We start from the raw sequence: 19,335 nt of genomic DNA, 5'->3' as shown, positions 1-19,335 counted from the left end.
CACATAGACACAGACAACCATTCACACTCACATTCACACCTACGCTCAATTTAGAGTCACCAGTTAACCTAACCTGCATGTCTTTGGACTGTGGGGGAAACCGGAGCACCCGGAGGAAACCCACGCGGACACAGGGAGAACATGCAAACTCCACACAGAAAGGCCCTCGCCGGCCACGGGGCTCGAACCCAGGACCTTCTTGCTGTGAGGCGACAGCGCTAACCACTACACCACCGTGCCACCGCTTGTAGTAATAATAATAATAATAATAATAATAATAAGTTCAATTTATATAGCGCCTTTCACAAACCCAAGGACGCTTTACACAGGAGTTACCCCCCCCCCCCCCCCCCCCCAAAAAAAAAGGCCACACTAGGAAGAATAGTGTGAGGTAAAGAGAAAAGTTTTCAAGTTAGCTTTGAAGGAAGAGAGAGTGGAACAGTCACAAAGCGATTGTGGTAACGAGTTCCAAAGTTTAGCAACACTGAATGATCTGCCACCCATAGATGCCAGTTTAAAACGTGGGACAGTCAGAAGTCCACAGACAGAAGATCTGAGGGAGCGGGAGGGACAGTACAAATGAATTAGCTCACTGAGATAGGAAGGGGCGAAACCGTGAAGAGCTTTATAGGTTAAAAGCAAGATTTTGTATTTAATCCGAGCGATAACTGGCAACCAGTGCAGTTGCTGTAAAACAGGAGTGATGTGAGCAGTGCGCTTGGTGAGTGTGAGGACTCGAGCTGCTGAGTTTTGGATGGACTGCAGGCGATTGAGCAATGTGGCAGGGAGACCGTAAAAGAGAGAACTGCAATATTCAAGACGAGAAAAAATAAACGCATTGACCAACATTTTGGCATCAGTTTCCAAGAGAAAAGGGCGGAGACGTGCAATATTGTGGAGGTGAAAGAAAGCATTCTTAGTAATTAGTTTAAAATGGGGTTCAAACATAAGGGTGGAGTCAAAGATAACTCCAAGGTTTTTTATAACTTGGGAAGGACTAATAGACACACCATCAACATCAATAGTGAAACTGGAGAAATTCAGAACCTGTGTTTTGGTACCTACTAACAGAACCTCTGTTTTGCTAGCATTAAGTTTAAGGCAGTTCTTATGCAACCATTGCTTAAGGTCAGTGATGCAAGTCCTTAGCAGCTGAACAGAGGCTATGGAAGGGGTGATAGTGATGTAGATTTGAATGTCATCAGCATAACAATGAAAGTTAAGGCCATGGTTATGAATAATCTGGCCTACAGGAGAAACATGTAATATAAAAAGAAGGGGACCAAGGACAGAACCCTGAGGCACACCTTGAGCAACAGTAGCAGTGGATGATTTATGAACACCAATAGAAGTAAACTGTTGCCTGTTTGCTAGATATGACTGAAACCAGGATAAAGCTAAGCCAAAAGAAGATAGTCTGGAAACGAGTCTCTCATGATGTACCGTGTCAAAGGCAGCTGTGAGGTCCAAGAGAGCAAGGACATTGAGATGACCAGCATCAGTTGAGAGCAGGAGGTCATTAACAACTCTTAAAGGGATAGTTTGGGATTTTTGACATGAATCTGTATGGCATCCCCATCAATAGTGTCGTGCAAACACACTGACTTACCCCTGACAGCATCCTGTGAGTCCAGTTCTTGTCCAGTTTTGGTCCAGACGAAAGTAGTCCGGCAAGTTTGTTGGGGTCACGAAAGTAAAACGTTTTTCGTCTCAAAACAGTATGTGTTCAAAAGAGTGATATATTTGCATCACAAAACCGTTGCCAAATAAAAAGTCAGACCTCGAAATCGCTTGGCACTATTTTCTCTCCCTTCTTATCACTGCGCGCTGCCGCCAGGTGACAGCCACGGCTGTTTCATTCATTGTTTTAGTGATGGGAATTTCGGCTCTTTTGGCTCTTCTTACTATAAGGAGCCGGCTCTTTCGGCTCCCAAACGGCTCCTGAGATTTTATTTTTGATTTAATTGCTGCAATTAACTAGTTAATTAATTACATTATTATTTATATTTTATCAATAGGATGTTTTCCATTTTATTTTTTAGTTTTTGTAGCCATTGTAAAGCTTTGTAAAGTATAGCAGTGTAACAATGTTCTAGCTGTAGAAATAAAACTTACTTACCAATTAATAAATTATTTTTTCACAAACATAATGCAAAACTGTGTTATATTACCAATATAAAATACACAGAAGACATCAACTGTTTATCCTTTATGGCTTTATTTCACACTCGACCTTGAACAAAATGCCACAAAATAAATTATGAAGTATAAATCAGGCCTAAGAAACTATGAAGCAAAGTTGGAAATTATTTTAACAAACACAGAACAATGTGCAACAAAATATGTGGCACCTTGAGCGCATGTAAAAAGGGAAAAAAGTGCCGCACTCTGCTCCACCAGTAATGAGAAGCCGCTGGAACGGCAAATCTGCTCCTGTTATAATGACTGCTGTCTCGCTGTATACCGCAGATTAATCTGGCCATGCCAAGGCGGTTGCCGACTGAACCTGTCAATTTATGAGCGACAATTTATATCATGAGCTTTAGGAATTCACGGCAACAAAACAATGATCATGGTTGTCAAATAGACAATCATCCTTCAGCTGAGCTGAACTCTGTCTCTCTCTCTCTGTCTCTCTCTGAGGCACCTAAGGACAAAAAACTGATTTGGTTCCCCAACTCAGCTCCCACCGAAGAGCCGGCTCCCGTCGTTCACTTCAAAGAGCTCTTTGAACCGGATCGTTCGCGACCGACACATGTTTACTGCTAGCAAAGTTAGCGACAACATGTCTGACTACGACGGTGAAATGTGTGCGGAGATTCAGCCACATCTTTGTTGCTACAGCCTGGATAGTCGCAAGTGCGCACCATTTTCACAAACATATTATTGTATAGGTTATAGAAGGTGATAAATTTGTCGCTGTTCTTGCTCTCAAATTAGCTTGTTAGCGCCGCTGATCTGAACTCCTAATCACTGCCAAACAATGGGAAAGGTGTTGATTCCTGCGCAGATGTCAACATGACAGCGCGCAGTGATACCGAGGGAGAGAAAATAGTGCCAAGCGATTTCGAGGTCTGACTTTTTATTTGGCAACGGTTTTGTGATGCAAATATATCACTCTTTTGAACACATACTGTTTTGAGACGAAAAACGTTTTACTTTCGTGACCCCAACAAACTTGCCGGACTACTTTCGTCTGGACCAAAACTGGACAAGAACTGGACTCACAGGATGCTGTCAGGGGTAAGTCAGTGTGTTTGCACGACACTATTGATGGGGATGCCATACAGATTCATGTCAAAAATCCCGAACTATCCCTTTAAGAGAGCAGATTCAGTGCTGTGCAGATTGCGAAAGCCTGACTGAAAGGGTTCATAGAGATCATTACGAGCAAGGAAAGTGTAGTGTTGAAATTTGTCATGGCAGTAGCTCTGTAGTTTTTGCACAGCCTTCAAGGCAGTTGGTGGGTGAACACTACTTTGCTTGGGCCTGTTCGGATTATTATCAGCACTTTGCACTTCATTTGCACAACTTTGAGCTTTGTCTTCGATGGATGTTTTAATGACGGAAGAAAGGACTATCGTATACATATTTGCATTCCTTGGAGAGCGCAGCGAGGTATGATGTTTGTTTGTCTAAAATTTGTAATGTATAAATTTTAACGTTGTGTAATTTGATTGAGATTATTTTGGTATTTATTTTATGAGAGGCGTGCCATGGAAATAAGTTCGTGAAATGTTTGTATGTTTTAAAACAGTTTTCACAGTGCTGTAAGGACGATACGGATTAAAGTTTAACGTCATCTTGTTATGATGGACTTAAATAAAGGAAACCTTACGCATCCGTCGAGACTTTCTATCGTGGTTTTGGATCCAAGGATTGCTGCACTACGTATTTATTAATGTGTAGCTAGGCGGTTGCATAGGTGTAGCTACATGGTTGCATGGATGTAGCTAGGCAGTTGCTATGTGGTAGCTACGCAGGGTTCCCCCTGGGTTCTGAAAAATATTCTCCATTTTTTTCCCTTGAACAATAAAGTCCAATAAGTATTCTTCACTTTTTCTTAGTCAGTATTTTTTCTTAGTTCCCGAGATGTCAAAGTAGACTGAATACAGGTTTATACCAACCAAACTGGCACAATTCAGATACTTGCACAGATGCTGCTAGGTCTTTCCATTCCATATAACATTTGGGCCTCACTCCAGCCTCTGATAAAGACTTGATTTTGGGCAGCCTGTGCACCATCAAGCGAAAATAAACCTTTTTAGGTTGAGCTTACTGAAGGTTATTTTCGCTGGGAATTATTCCAAAGAGATATTAGGACTCCCTTTAGCCTTTTCTTCAACACAAAACTTGATTTACAATTGAACAAGAAGAGTCTGGGAACAAACAGCACTGAAGAAATCTGATTTTCCCGTCGATTTACGAACCGAACACAGAATGACACCGCGGTTTTCATCATCCGTTAGTTAGACCAAGTCCAGTTTTCCTGGAGCTTATATTTTTTAAGGGAGCTTGGCATCAATAGATTGTGGAGGTTATATCTAACTTTAGAAGAAATATTATCACCCAGACACATTTAAAGGTTATGTCATCTTTATTAGTGATTTTTTTTTCACTGCTCTTTTTAAAGCGAGACGGCCTTTCGATTTCATAAAATCGGTGAAATTTAGTTCCGTCTGAAATGTGGTGATTGTGATATCTGTTTATTTCTGTAATATCTCACAAAATATCAGGCCATTCTGTGGCTGGGAAGTTATTTAATTTGAGAGGATCAAAGTAAATAATGTGCATGAAATCGCTCGGTTCACGCAGTCAAGCAGACAGAGGAAGTTCGTGTGCGCATGCGCAGATTTACCTTCTTCTTTTTTAGAAGAAGAAACTTTTATTTGTCACCTGCACACTTCAATTCATCCTCTGCATTTAACCCATCTGAAGCAGTGAACACACCCGGAGCAGTGGGCAGCCACACCAGAGCACCCGGGGAGCAGTCAGGGGTTCGGTACCTCGCTCAAGGGCACCTCAACCCAAGGCCGCCCCACGTCAACCTAACTGCATGTCTTTGGACTGTGGGGGAAACCGGAGCACCCGGAGGAAACCCACGCAGACACGGGGAGAACATGCAAACTCCGCACAGAAAAGCCCTCGCCAGCCGCTGGGTTTGAACCCGGAACCTTCTTGCTGTGAGGTGGCTGTGCTAACCACTACACCACCGTGCCGCTGGTAGCTGACATCTACAGTGTTGCATTACTGCCATCTACAGGTTTCCCTTTGAGCGTGCACTGACAGTTCCATCATTCTGTTGCGAACAGCTGATCACACCGAGGTGCTCGCTGAGCACCCATATTTATTAGTTCAGTCCTGCGTTTCCTGTCCTTCGTATATAACAACGTCTTTTCTTCTTCTGGCTGTCCGTTACTGTAGTTGCTCTTTCATGTTTCATTCGCACACTCACGTCCTCCATTTTTCTCTCCTGTTTCAAATTTGTATCCCACAATGCCTTGCGTGAACAGAGAAAGCCCACCATGTGATGTGATACATGATGTAGTATCTTGAATTAGGTCATGGTGAAGCAGGAAAAAATAGCTCACTAAACAAAAATAACTGGGTATTGGGGAAAATTCTTTTTATGACCTACACTTGAAAAATCTGAAAGGCAGTCTACCTTTAAATTTATGTAGTTCATTTCAATTTGTTTTATTATTATTATAATTATTATTATCAACAACACACATAATGTATCAGGATACTGAGGCATGTGTCAATTGACTATTAAATATCACGAGTAAAGTCTATCATCAGTTCAATAAAAATATACAATTTCTCACTCACATATCTCTCCTTTAGGACCACAAAGGCACAAATTCTAAACTACATTATTATATTAGCGGAGCTCCAGCGGAGCACCATACCTCAGAAAAAATGGTAAACCCATCGAGTCGATTTTTTGTGGTTTGTACGTGTACTACCAGTCACACACACCGCCTAGTGGCCAGTGTTAGTAATTACCAGTCATACACACCGCCTAGTGGCCAGTGTTAGTAATCACCAGTCATCCACACCGCCTAGTGGCCAGTGTTAGTAATTACCAGTCATACACACCGCCTAGTGGCCAGTGTTAGTAATTACCAGTCATACACACCGCCTAGTGGCCAGTGTTAGTGATTACCAGTCATACACACCGCCTAGTGGCCAGTGTTAGTAATTACCAGTCACACACACCGCCTAGTGGCCAGTGTTAGTAATTACCAGTCACACACACCGCCTAGTGGCCAGTGTTAGTAATTACCAGTCATACACACTGCCTAGTGGCCAGTGTTAGTGATTACCAGTCATACACACTGCCTAGTGGCCAGTGTTAGGAATTACCAGTCATACACACCGCCTAGTGGCCAGTATTAGTAATTACCAGTCATACACACTGCCTAGTGGCCAGTGTTAGTGATTACCAGTCATACACACCGCCTAGTGGCCAGTGTTAGTAATTACCAGTCATACACACTGCCTAGTGGCCAGTGTTAGTAATTACCAGTCATACACACACCGCCTAGTGGACAGTGTTAGTAATTACCAGTCATACACACCGCCTAGTGGCCAGTGTTAGTAATTACCAGTCACACACACCGCCTAGTGGCCAGTGTTAGTAATTACCAGTCACACACACCGCCTAGTGGCCAGTGTTAGTAATTACCAGTCACACACACCGCCTAGTGGCCAGTGTTAGTAATTACCAGTCATACACACCGCCTAGTGGACAGTGTTAGTAATTACCAGTCATACACACCGCCTAGTGGCCAGTGTTAGTAATTACCAGTCACACACACCGCCTAGTGGCCAGTGTTAGTAATTACCAGTCACACACACCGCCTAGTGGCCAGTGTTAGTAATTACCAGTCATACACACTGCCTAGTGGCCAGTGTTAGTGATTACCAGTCATACACACCGCCTAGTGGCCAGTGTTAGTGATTACCAGTCATACACACCGCCTAGTGGTCAGTGTTAGTAATTACCAGTCATACACACCGCCTAAGTGGTTAGCGCTGTCGCCTCACAGCAAGAAGGTCCTGGGTTCGAGCCCCGGGGCCGGCGAGGGCCTTTCTGTGTGGAGTTTGCATGTTCTCCCCGTGTCCGCGTGGGTTTCCTCCGGGTGCTCCGGTTTCCCCCACAGTCCAAAGACATGCAGGTTAGGTTAACTGGTGACTCTAAATTGAGCGTAGTTGTGAATGTGAGTGTGAATGGTTGTCTGTGTCTATGTGTCAGCCCTGTGATGACCTGGCGACTTGTCCAGGGTGTACCCCGCCTTTCGCCCGTAGTCAGCTGGGATAGGCTCCAGCTTGCCTGCGACCCTGTAGAAGGATAAAGCGGCTAGAGATAATGAGATGAGATGAGACACACCGCCTAGTGGCCAGTGCTAGCCAGTAAAGAAATAAAACAAAAGAGACTGGCTAGGATATAAGAAACTTCGACAACCCAGAAACAGATGGGAGCTCCGCTTTTAGGCAGTGCCTAAATCTATATATTACAACATTCAAAATCCCGCATCACATCCAAGTCAGTTGTTTTCTATTAATGTCTTACTTTTTTGAGGGTGAAAATATCCAGGGGCTATAGCACCAAGGGATGGGGCCTAACAACACCACTGTATTAGCCAGGGGGACTCAATATGCCACGCCACCCGAAACCACAACCTGAAGGGCTCAGTCGCTTGCGGGCTGATAGCATTTTCACTTTGGTGTTTTTTTTTAAAAACTGGCTCCTATAAAACAAGAACATCCATCCATCCATCCATTCATTATCTGTAGCCGCGTATCCTGTTCTACAGGGTAGCAGGCAAGCTGGATCCTATCCCAGCTGACTATGAGTGAGAGGCGGGGTTCACCCTGGACAAGTCAGCAGGTCATCACAGGGCTGACAAAAAAAGAACATACAGTGTCTTGCAAAAGTATTCACCCCCCTTGGTGTTTGTCATGTTACAAGCTGGAATTAAAATGGATTTTTTTTGGGGGGGGGGGGGGGGGGGGGTGTAGCACCATTTGATTTCACTCATCATATTTCTGTTTTTTTTTTTTAATACAAGTGATCTTTAGAATAAGTTACATTTCATATGAAATGCAGTTTGAGATAAAGAATCTAGATTTTAATCTTTTGTCATATTAACTCATAAATTAGTCAGTTCTGTTCATTCCCGTAACCGGTCATTGGGAGGCATGAGAGATGCTGACATAGTCACTCATCTCTTTTCTCTGGGCTTGGATTGCTTGGTGGCGCCCATCTCCTCTCCACGCATATTCACACCTACGGTCAATTTAGAGTCACCAGTTAACGTAACCTGCATGTCTTTGGACTGTGGGGGAAACCGGAGCACCCGGAGGAAACCCACGCGGACACGGGGAGAACATGCAAACTCCACACAGAAAGGCCCTCGCCGGCCACGGGGCTCGAACCCGGACCTTCTTGCTGTGAGGCGACAGCGCTAACCACTACACCACCGTGCCGCCCAGTTAGTCTGTAATCTATGCAAAACAATTCTTTGTGTCAGTTTTAGTTAAATTAGTCACCTTGTTACAAGGAACCTGATTGATTTTTGTAATGTCACTGTATGCGCAGAAGCATGGTCCAGGTAAAATCTTATTAAAAAAACTCCTTTCCACAAACAGGCACTCGGTAATCCAGTGCTCAGTGCGCACGTGGCGATTTGAGACGCAGCCCGGCCGTGTTCTGCGCGCACGCTGCGCAGTGCTGATGCGCTCGAACGGGTTTGTGCTGCCGCCTGTGCTTCCGGGAAAGCGGCTCTGTGTGACGTCACTGGCGCCGTGGCTGTGTGCGGGAAGTGGCGGCTGGAGGCGCGTGAGCCGGATTCCTGGAGGATCTCCGCTTTCTTCCAGATGTTCATGAGGTTTTTCTCCGCAGGTCTCTCAGGTGAGGTTCTCCGCTTTCCTGGTGAATGAAGAGAAATGTTGGTGATGCTCCATCCGGGGATTCAGGGGCATCACCTGCACGTGATGGAGGTGCGCGAGCTGGAGCGGAGTTTATCCCTTTAATTGCTTTATTTCTCTTTTCTTTCAGTGAGACTGGTTTATCTCTTTATTACAGAATAAAGTCCTGCAGGGTTTCACTCTCACCCGCACACACACTGCACTCTGAGTCTCGCGTGATTTCACTGAGTTCAGAGACAATCAGCCTGCATGTGGCCCTCATCTGCCCCTCGCTACCCCTCATCTGCCCCTCACCGGTCCTCATCTGCCCCTCACCACCCCTCATCTGCCCCATCACCCCTCGCCACCCCTCATCTGCCCCTCACCCCTCGCCACCCCTCATCTGCCCCTCACCACGACTCATCTGCCCCTCACCGGCCCTCATCTGCCCCATCACCCCTCGCCACCCCTCATCTGCCCCTCACCGGCCCTCATCTGCCCCTATCACCCCTCCCCACCCCTCATCTGCCCCATCACCCCTCATCTGCCACTCACCGGCCCTCATCTGCCCCCATCACCCCTCGCCACCCCTCATCTGCCCCTCACCGGCCCTCATCTGCCCCATCACCCCTCGCCACCCCTCATCTGCCCCTCACCGGCCCTCATCTGCCCCTATCACCCCTCCCCACCCCTCATCTGCCCCTCACCACCCCTCATCTGCCCCATCACCCCTCATCTGCCACTCACCGGCCCTCATCTGCCCCCATCACCCCTCGCCACCCCTCATCTGCCCCTCACCAGCCCTCATCTGCCCCATCACCCCTCGCCACCCCTCATCTGCCCCATCACCCCTCATCTGCCCCATCACCCCTCCTCTGCCCCTCACCAGCCCTCATCTGCCCCTCGCCACGACTCATCTGCCTCTCGCCACCCCTCATCTGCCCCTCACTGGCCCTTATCTGCCCCATCACCCCTCACCACCCCTCATCTGCCCCACCACCCCTCATCTGCCCCATCACCCTTCAGCACCCCTTATGTGCCCCATCACCCCTCGCCACCCCTCATCTGCCCCTCGCCACGACTCATCTGCCCTCACCACCCCTCATCTGCCCCTGACCACCCCTCATCTGCCCCATCACCCCTCATCTGCCCCTCACCGGCCCTCATCTGCCTCATCACCCCTCATCTGCCCCATCACCCCTCACCACCCCTCATCTGCCCCTCACCGGCCCTCATCTGCCCCATCACCCCTCATCTGCCCCCATCACCCCTCGCCACCCCTCATCTGCCCCATCACCCCTCATCTGCCCCATCATCCCTCACCACCCCTCATCTGCCCCATCATCCCTCACCACCCCTCATCTGCCCCATCATCCCTTACCACCACTCATCTGCCCCATCACCCCTCATCTGCCCCTCACCGGCCCTCATCTGCCCCATCACCCCTCATCTGCCCCATCACCCTTCAGCACCCCTCATCTGCCCCATCACCCCTCGCCACCCCTCATCTGCCCCTCGCCATGACTCATCTGCCCCTCGCCACCCCTCATCTGTCCCTCGCCACCCCTCATCTGTCCCTCGCCACCCCTCATCTGCCCCATCACCCCTCGCCACCCCTCATCTGCCCCATCACCCCTCATCTGCCCCTTACCGGCCCTCATCTGCCCCGTCACCCCTCATCTGCCCCATCACCCCTCATCTGCCCCTCACCGGCCCTCATCTGCCCCATCTCTCCTCACCACCCCTCATCTGCCCTCATCACTCCTCACCACTCCTCATCTGCCCCATCACTCCTCACCACTCCTCATCTGCCCCATCACTCCTCACCACTCCTCATCTGCCCCATCACTCCTTACCACCCCTCATCTGCCCCATCACTCCTCACCACCCCTCATCTGCCCCATCACTCCTCACCACCCCTCATCTGCCCCATCACCCCTCATCTGCCTCCATCACTCCTCACCACTCCTCATCTGCCCCATCGCTCCTCACCACCCCCATCTGCCCCATCACCCCTCACCACCCCTCATCTGCCCCATCACTCCTCACCACCCCTCATCTGCCCCATCACTCCTCACCACCCCTCATCTGCCCCATCACCCCTCATCTGCCTCCATCACTCCTCACCACTCCTCATCTGCCCCATCGCTCCTCACCACCCCTCATCTGCCCCATCGCCCCTCACCACCCCTCATCTGCCCCATCACCCCTCATCTGCCCCATCATCCCTCACCACCCCTCATCTGCCCCATCATCCCTCACCACCCCTCATCTGCCCCATCATCCCTTACCACCACTCATCTGCCCCATCATCCCTCACCACCCCTCATCTGTTCCCATCACTCCTCACCACTCCTCATCTGCCCCATCATCCCTCACCACCCCTCATCTGCCCCATCACTCCTCACCACTCCTCATCTGCCCCATCACTCCTCACCACTCCTCATCACTCCTCACCACTCCTCATCTGCCCCATCATCCCTCACCACCCCTCATCTGCCCCATCACTCCTCACCACTCCTCATCTGCCCCATCACTCCTCACCACTCCTCATCTGCCCCATCATCCCTCACCACCCCTCATCTGCCCCATCACTCCTCACCACTCCTCATCTGCCCCATCACTCCTCACCACTCCTCACCACTCCTCACCACCCCTCATCTGCCCTCATCACTCCTCACCACTCCTCATCTGCCCCATCACTCCTCATCACTCCTCATCACTCCTCACCACTCCTCATCTGCCCCATCATCCCTCACCACCCCTCATCTGCCCCATCACTCCTCACCACTCCTCATCTGCCCCATCACTCCTCACCACTCCTCATCTGCCCCATCATCCCTCACCACCCCTCATCTGCCCCATCACTCCTCACCACTCCTCATCTGCCCCATCACTCCTCACCACTCCTCACCACTCCTCACCACCCCTCATCTGCCCTCATCACTCCTCACCACTCCTCATCTGCCCCATCACTCCTCATCACTCCTCACCACTCCTCATCTGCCCCATCACTCCTCACCACTCCTCATCTGCCCCATCACTCCTCACCACTCCTCATCTGCCCCATCACTCCTCATCACTCCTCACCACTCCTCATCTGCCCCATCACTCCTCACCACTCCTCATCACTCCTCACCACTCCTCATCTGCCCCATCATCCCTCACCACCCCTCATCTGCCCCATCATCCCTCACCACCCCTCATCTGCCCCATCACTCCTCACCACTCCTCATCTGCCCCATCACTCCTCACCACTCCTCATCTGCCCCATCACTCCTCACCACTCCTCATCTGCCCCATCATCCCTCACCACCCCTCATCTGCCCCATCACTCCTCACCACTCCTCATCTGCCCCATCACTCCTCACCACTCCTCACCACCCCTCATCTGCCCTCATCACTCCTCACCACTCCTCATCTGCCCCATCACTCCTCACCACTCCTCATCTGCCCCATCACTCCTCACCACTCCTCATCTGCCCCATCACTCCTCATCACTCCTCACCACTCCTCATCTGCCCCATCACTCCTCACCACTCCTCATCTGCCCCATCACTCCTCACCACCCCTCATCTTCCCCATCACTCCTCACCACTTCTCATCTGCCCCATCACTCCTCACCACCCCTCATCTGTCCCCATCACTCCTCACCACTCCTCATCACTCCTCACCACTCCTCATCTGCCCCATCACTCCTCACCACCCCTCATCTGCCCCATCACTCCTCACCACCCCTCATCTGCCCCATCACTCCTCACCACCCCTCATCTGCCCCATCACCCCTCATCTGCCTCCATCACTCCTCACCACCCCTCATCTGCCCCATCACCCCTCATCTGCCTCCATCACTCCTCACCACCCCTCATCTGCCCCATCACTCCTCACCACCCCTCATCTGCCCCATCACCCCTCATCTGCCTCCATCACTCCTCACCACCCCTCATCTGCCCCATCACCCCTCATCTGCCTCCATCACTCCTCACCACCCCTCATCTGCCCCATCACCCCTCATCTGCCTCCATCACTCCTCACCACTCCTCATCTGCCCCATCGCTCCTCACCACTCCTCATCTGCTCCATCATCCCTCACCACCCCTCATCTGCCCCATCACTCCTCACCACCCCTCATCTGTCCCCATCACTCCTCACCACTCCTCATCTGTCCCCATCACTCCTCACCACTCCTCATCTGCTCCATCATCCCTCACCACCCCTCATCTGCCCCATCACTCCTCACCACCCCTCATCTGCCTTCATCACTCCTCATCTGCCCTCATCACTCCTCACCACTCCTCATCTGCTCCATCACCCCTCAGCACCCCTCATCTGCTCCATCACCCCTCATCTGCCCCCATCACTCCTCATCTGCCCAGGTTCCCTCCCTTTATCTAAGATATTATCCTCATCACTCCTCATCACCCCACCTCTGCCCTCCTGTCCCCTCCCTTTATATAATTTATTACCCTCATCACTCCGCATCTGCCCCGTCACCTCCGTTTATATAAAATGTGACCCTCATCGTTGCTCATCTGCCCCTCTGTCACCGCCTCCATCTCTATAAAACGTGACCCTTGTCGTTCGTCATTTGTCCTTCCGTGGCTGCTTAGGTGATTGAACTAGTTTTGTTGGAACTCTACTGATGTAAGTCTTTCGCCTGTAGTCAGCTGGGATAGGCTCCAGCTTGCCTGCGACCCTGTGGAACAGGATAAAGCGGCTACAGATAATGAGATGAGATGAGATATGCAGCTCGCCCTGTCAGACAGATGCAGATTTAACGCCATTGTGCATCAGCATTGTGAGTTGTTTTGTATTTTCTGGAGTGAGGCATTCCCGCAAGAAATCCCCGGGTGTATTTTATTTTATATTTTTTAAATCCAGTCAGCGTGCACACTGATTATAAGCCCTCGCATCATTTACAACATGGTGGGACGTTGATAGTTTGTTGACAAACTGGTTTTACACCAAGATTTGATTTCTTTTTACAAAAAAAAAAAATCCTCGCTGTATAGCTGCGTGGATTGAATTTCTCAGCTTTAAAAACTGGACACCGAATAAAAACCTGCTTTCCATTTCAGAATGGCAGTTCCGTTTTGGACAGGTGATTTCTGTAATTTCTGTGTTTTTTTTTTTCCCACGATTGTGGAAACTCATCATCCTTATAATAATCTACACTTTTTTACTGTGTACTTTAGGTATTATTGTCAAATATTGTGACGTTCAACTGATAATCAGCACAAGACCAGTGTTCAGATTTAGTGGTGTTTATAATGCAGTTATAATGTTGTTTTATTACAGTATTATTAACAATTATTCTCAGAAGGTGACGTGAATATCAGTGAATAATAAGCGAGTCAAGGTTATTATTCACCGATATTCACTGAGCCTGAGGCGGATAATTGTTTGAGTGTAAAGACACAGGTGATTTATTTTTTTAGTACCATTTTTAAAAATTATTTCAAACTTCAAAATATTCATGTAACTGTAATAACGGTGCGGCGCAGACTTGTGTCCCTTATCTATGCCAAGTCGCATAAAATACTTTGTTTTGAAATCGATAAATCCCAATTCCACCTTCCCTTTGAATAGTTTTAGACTAAAGTTCAGAGCATCTTTATTGCTTTTAGGAACAGCATTTTCTTTCATCATTTCTAATTCTTCCTCACTTACAGTGACGAAGCGACCGGCCACCATTTTGCTGAGTCGCTCGAGGCGATTATCAAGAAATAGTCCAAATCTCTCAACCAATCAGCGCACGCGTGACTTTCTGTAATCACCTCTGTATTTATACTAATGGTGTTTGTAATGGTTCAAGTTCAAGTCAATTTTATTGTCAATAATGCCATCTGTGCAGGAGATACAGAGAATTGAAATTGCGTTTCTCTCTTATCCGCAGTGCAAACAGTAATAAACATGAAATATAAAATATAGGTACAAGATATAAGGGGTGTTCACACGGCACATATGTGTCAGATAACGGAATCCAGGGACACACGTCGGCCCGGGGGCATTTTGAGTTATTGACAGATTCAGAAAGTACAGTTTCTAAGCTTTCCAATGATGCCTTCCATGTGGAGATCTGACAATATTTGAAGAATGTGTGGCCTTTTGAAAGTGTATACCTCTTAAAACAGAAAAGGGAGAAAATCGCCCTCAAAGTTTTCCATCTCAGCTACTCTGGGTGTAGGGCGGGCACATAATGGTGCTCATTTGCATGACATTAAGGAAAGCCCTACCCCCTACGAGCTAGCACGATACTACTTTCATGTAAACAAAGATCACCACGTCAATTTTCCTTCCATGCAAAGTATGCCCAACACAATTATGAAGTACAAAAATAAGTCCTAAAGTATACTTTAACGTTTTGTGGTTGAAAAATTACTCACACCGTAAGAAAGAAAGATAGCACGATGATGACACAACTAACACAACACTAGTTTCATGTAAAGCCTCGGTCACAACCGGCCATACCGTACGCGCTCCTACAGCCGGTCTACACGCAAAAAACGCAAGAAACGCACGGAGGGCGCGCATGAAACGCACGAGAGCGCGCGTGTGATGTGCTGATTTTCAAGCCGCAGACCGGCCGCAGAGGTTCTTTGTCATGTCAAACAAACTCTACGGGCGCTTACGTTTTTTTCAGGTTGCAAGACAAACTTACGGCCAATGCGCATCTTTCTCCGTGAAAAAAAAAAAAACGCAGCGATTTGGGAAACGCCAAAAATCACACGGCCAAAAAATCGTACGTCCGGTTGTGACCTAGGCTTAACCAAACCACAACACTCTCCGTTACATGCAAAAATAACCACACAGCCTTAGATTAATAAACTCACCCCATCAGAAAGAGAAACGGCGCCTTGCACACACCAATGCCTCCGATGGAATGTAATCCTAGAACGGTCCGTGTATCATCCGATCATTCAAGTATTCCATTCAATCTGGAAAACGAGGTTGGTTTTTTTTTGCTAGAAATGGTGATCTCCGATGTAAATACCGTGTGTCTGTTTGCTTCGCGGTGTTTCAGCTCCTCTGCGCTCTGTTTAACTTGCTCATTCCATAGTGAAATCACACGCCTGTATGCAGTTAAGTAGCCACGAGCTCAGCTCGTATCATACAGCCGATTGGCGAAAAAAAAACAAACAAAAGGCTTAAATCATCATGTGAATGGCCCATATGGTAATTTACCCACACCCCCCAGCAGGCTACAGTCCTGACAAAAACGAGACAATTTGCAACAAAAAATGTATGCTTTTCCAACAAAACAATCTATTATCTGAAATACTTATTGCATTCTTCAAGATCTCAACTTGCACATGATGGAAAAAAATGAAAATCACAAATTTCGAAAAAAAATGCTTCTTTTGCGATTATCTCGGATTCGTTTCGGCCGACATGCGTCCCTGGATTCGGTGAGGGGTCACATATTTGCATCGATGCTGCACTGATGTATTTTGTTGCGATATATCTTACACCGGTGTAAATTTTGTGGAGCGTTCACACGTCACAAACCTGCTTACTAGAGAGAAGCGTGTTAGCACCGGTGCAGCCCCACTTGCGTTCACACGGCAGTTTTTGCGACCGTGCTATACGATAGTAATAATGCGGAAATGAAATATGCGCATGCGTGAAAATGTACTTCCTTTTCCCGGTTGTCATGGCATCACCAAGCGCCGGGAAAACAACGTGGATGAAGACACCAGTGTTGCCAGATACTGCTGACGTTTTCCAGCCCAAAATATGTTCAAATCCGCCAAAATGCACTTAAAACCACCCAATCTGGCAACACTGGAAGACACGCAGTTCTGTTGTTGTTGATATTCGCCATTTTGGAAGCGCAAAATACCAGGATGCAAATTATGCAATGCCCGTATGTAATCAACTCTCTTCACGCGTAGCAAGTCTACCCCTGTAGCGTTCAGACGTCCCATTTTATATCGGTGCTGCCCCGAAAACTAGCGTTTACTCCGGAGTAAATTTCTTAAACCTCCTCCCGAGCAGGGTTAGATTTGCACCGGTTTAAGCAGCTTTCAGGGGCTACACCGGTATAACTGTACCGTGTGAACGCTCTACCGGGGCAGCCCCGGTGCTACACCGGAGTAAAAGTTGCCGTGTGAACACCCCTATAAACTGGAAAAAGGGGGGTAAACCGGGAGGGTTTACACACACAAGCTAAAGCTATCTAAGAAAAGACAAGACAGTGGCAATCCAGAAATTGCAAACGTGGCAGTGTGAACAGAATTAATGGTATAAATTTAAATGTGACGAATGACAATATAAACAGAATGAACAATGTAAACAGGAACAGCAGTCTGACAGTATAGTAATTATCAGTATAAATATAAATAAATAAATGGTAGCATGAGCAGAATTTTCAGTGTAAGTATAAATATGGCAGATATGTAAAAAGTGTAAACAGTGTTGTAAACAGTTTTTATATAGTGCAATTAACTTAAAATAAAAAACCGTGTAGACAGTATTGTAAACAGTTTTAACATAGTGCAATTGAATTCCGTTACAGTTCGCTAAAGTGGCTGGTGACATTTGGTTTGTGTATTAAGGGAAGGGGGTACTGGCCTGGGAGGGAGTTCAGCATTCTGACGGCTTGGTGGATGAAGCTGTCTCTCAGTCTGCTGGTTCTCGCCCGGAGGCTTTTCATTCTTCTCCCAGAAGGCAGGAGGCTGAAGAAGTGGTGGTTGGGATGGGTGGAGTCGCCCGCAATGCTGAGTGCTCTGCGGGCCAGGCGTGTGTTGTAAATATCCTGAAGGGAGGGTAGGGGGACACCGATGATCTACTCAGCCGCTCTCACTATGCGCTGCAGGGTCTTCCGGCAGGATGCAGTACAGCCGCCGTACCACACAGTGATGCAGCTGGTCAGGATGCTCTCGATGGTTCTGCGGTAGAAGGTCTGCATGATGGGGGCTGGTGCTCTAGCTCTTTTCAGTCTGCGGAGGAAGTAGAGGTGCTGCTGAGCTTTCCTGGCCAGCGATGCGGTGTTGCTGCTCCAGGAGAGATCCTCGGTGAGGTACACACCCAGGAACTTGGTGCTGCTCACTCTCTCCACAGCGGCACCGTTGATGGTCAGTGGAGGATGCTGGGTGGAGGCTCTCCGGAAGTCGACAACCATCTCCTTCGTCTTCTCCACATTAAGAGAGATATTGTTGTCTCTGCACCACACGGCCAGTTGGCTCACCTCGTCCCTGTAGTATGACTCATCATTGTTGTTAATGAGTCCCACCACAGTCGTGTCATCCGCAAACTTGATGAAGAGGTTGCTGTTGTGTGTTGGTGTGCAGTCGTGGGTCAGCAGGGTGAAGAGAAGGGGGCTGAGCACACATCCTTGGGGGCCCCCTGTGTTCAGTATGATGGTGCTGGATGTGTTGTTGCCGACCCGGACTGCCTGTGGTCTTCCGGTCAGGAAGTCCAGCAACCAGTTGCAGAGGGAGGTGTTTAGTCCTAGACAGTCCAGTTTCTGAATCAGCTGCTGGAGGATGATTGTGTTAAATGCTGAACTAAAGTCTAAGAACAGCATCCGCATGTAAGAGTCCTTAGTGTCCAGGTGAGTGAGAGCTGAGTGGAGAGCGGTGGAGATTGCATCATCAGTGGACCAATTGGCCCGATATGCAAATTGGTACGGGTCCATAGAGGGAGGGAGGATGAATCCATGATGTGCTGCATGACTAACCGCTCGAAGCACTTCATAATTATGGGGGTCAGTGCCACAGGGCGGTAGTCATTGAAGCAGGATGGAGAGGCCTTCTTTGGAACAGGGATGATGGTGGTGCTCTTGAAGCAGGTGGGAACAACAGCTTGGCTCAGGGAGGTGTTGAAGATGTCTGTGAGCACTTGAGCTCCTTTGCACAGTCCTTTAGCACACGACCAGGAATGTTGTCAGGTCCTACAGCTTTGCGGGTGTTGATCCTGGAGAGGGATCTCTTCACACTGGCTGGAGACAGGGACAGCACCTGGTCATCCGGAAGGGGTGGTGTCTTCTGTGCAGGCATGCTGTTGTTGGCTTCAAACCGTCTAAAGAAGTTGTTTAGACTGTTCAGCAGAGTGATGTCCTTATTCTTTAAATTCGTTTCTTAAGACACGTATTTTTTAGTATGTTACCTCGTTTGTTGACAGTTTCGGCGAACACTTCCGCCTTCTTCAAAACAGTCACCAGATGTCGAGTGGTGACGTGCCTTATCAGCTGATGTACTCTATGGAGGCGTGAACGTCCCGCCCAATTTGACAGGTAGTCCACGCCTCCTGCTGTCAGGTCGCTGCCCCAGGACGGCGCTCCAGGTGTGTGACAGCGCGTACGCTCCCTCATCCCGGTTCATCGTCCTCTGCGCCCGCTTTCGTATCTCCACTGCCTCCAAAATCCAACGCTGGAATCTATTCTCTTCAGCGCGAATGACTCTGGCCTCTTCCCAA

General features: G+C 48.4%; 1 protein-coding gene across 3 annotated transcripts in view; it reads left to right on the top strand.

Annotated features, from left to right (window-relative positions):
- The first annotated feature begins 3,428 nt into the window (after positions 1 to 3,428).
- guk1a (guanylate kinase 1a) overlaps positions 3,429 to 19,335 on the top strand; it is a 54,767-nt gene continuing 38,860 nt past the window's right edge. For 2 of the 3 annotated variants that reach the window (XM_060916544.1, XM_060916572.1), the window contains exon 1: positions 8,818 to 8,920. In XM_060916544.1, the coding sequence (XP_060772527.1) occupies positions 8,887 to 8,920 (34 nt within the window). In that variant the 5' untranslated portion in view covers positions 8,818 to 8,886. Of the gene's footprint in view, positions 3,619 to 8,817; positions 8,921 to 19,335 lie in introns of those variants that run through there. The other variant, XM_060916564.1, reaches the window with a different exon arrangement.

The sequence above is a fragment of the Neoarius graeffei genome, chromosome 1 (assembly GCF_027579695.1).
Source record: "Neoarius graeffei isolate fNeoGra1 chromosome 1, fNeoGra1.pri, whole genome shotgun sequence".
NCBI classification, from domain to species: Eukaryota; Metazoa; Chordata; class Actinopteri; order Siluriformes; family Ariidae; genus Neoarius; species Neoarius graeffei.
Note: the sequence above shows the minus strand (reverse complement) of the source record. Positions and strands in the feature narration are given on the sequence as shown.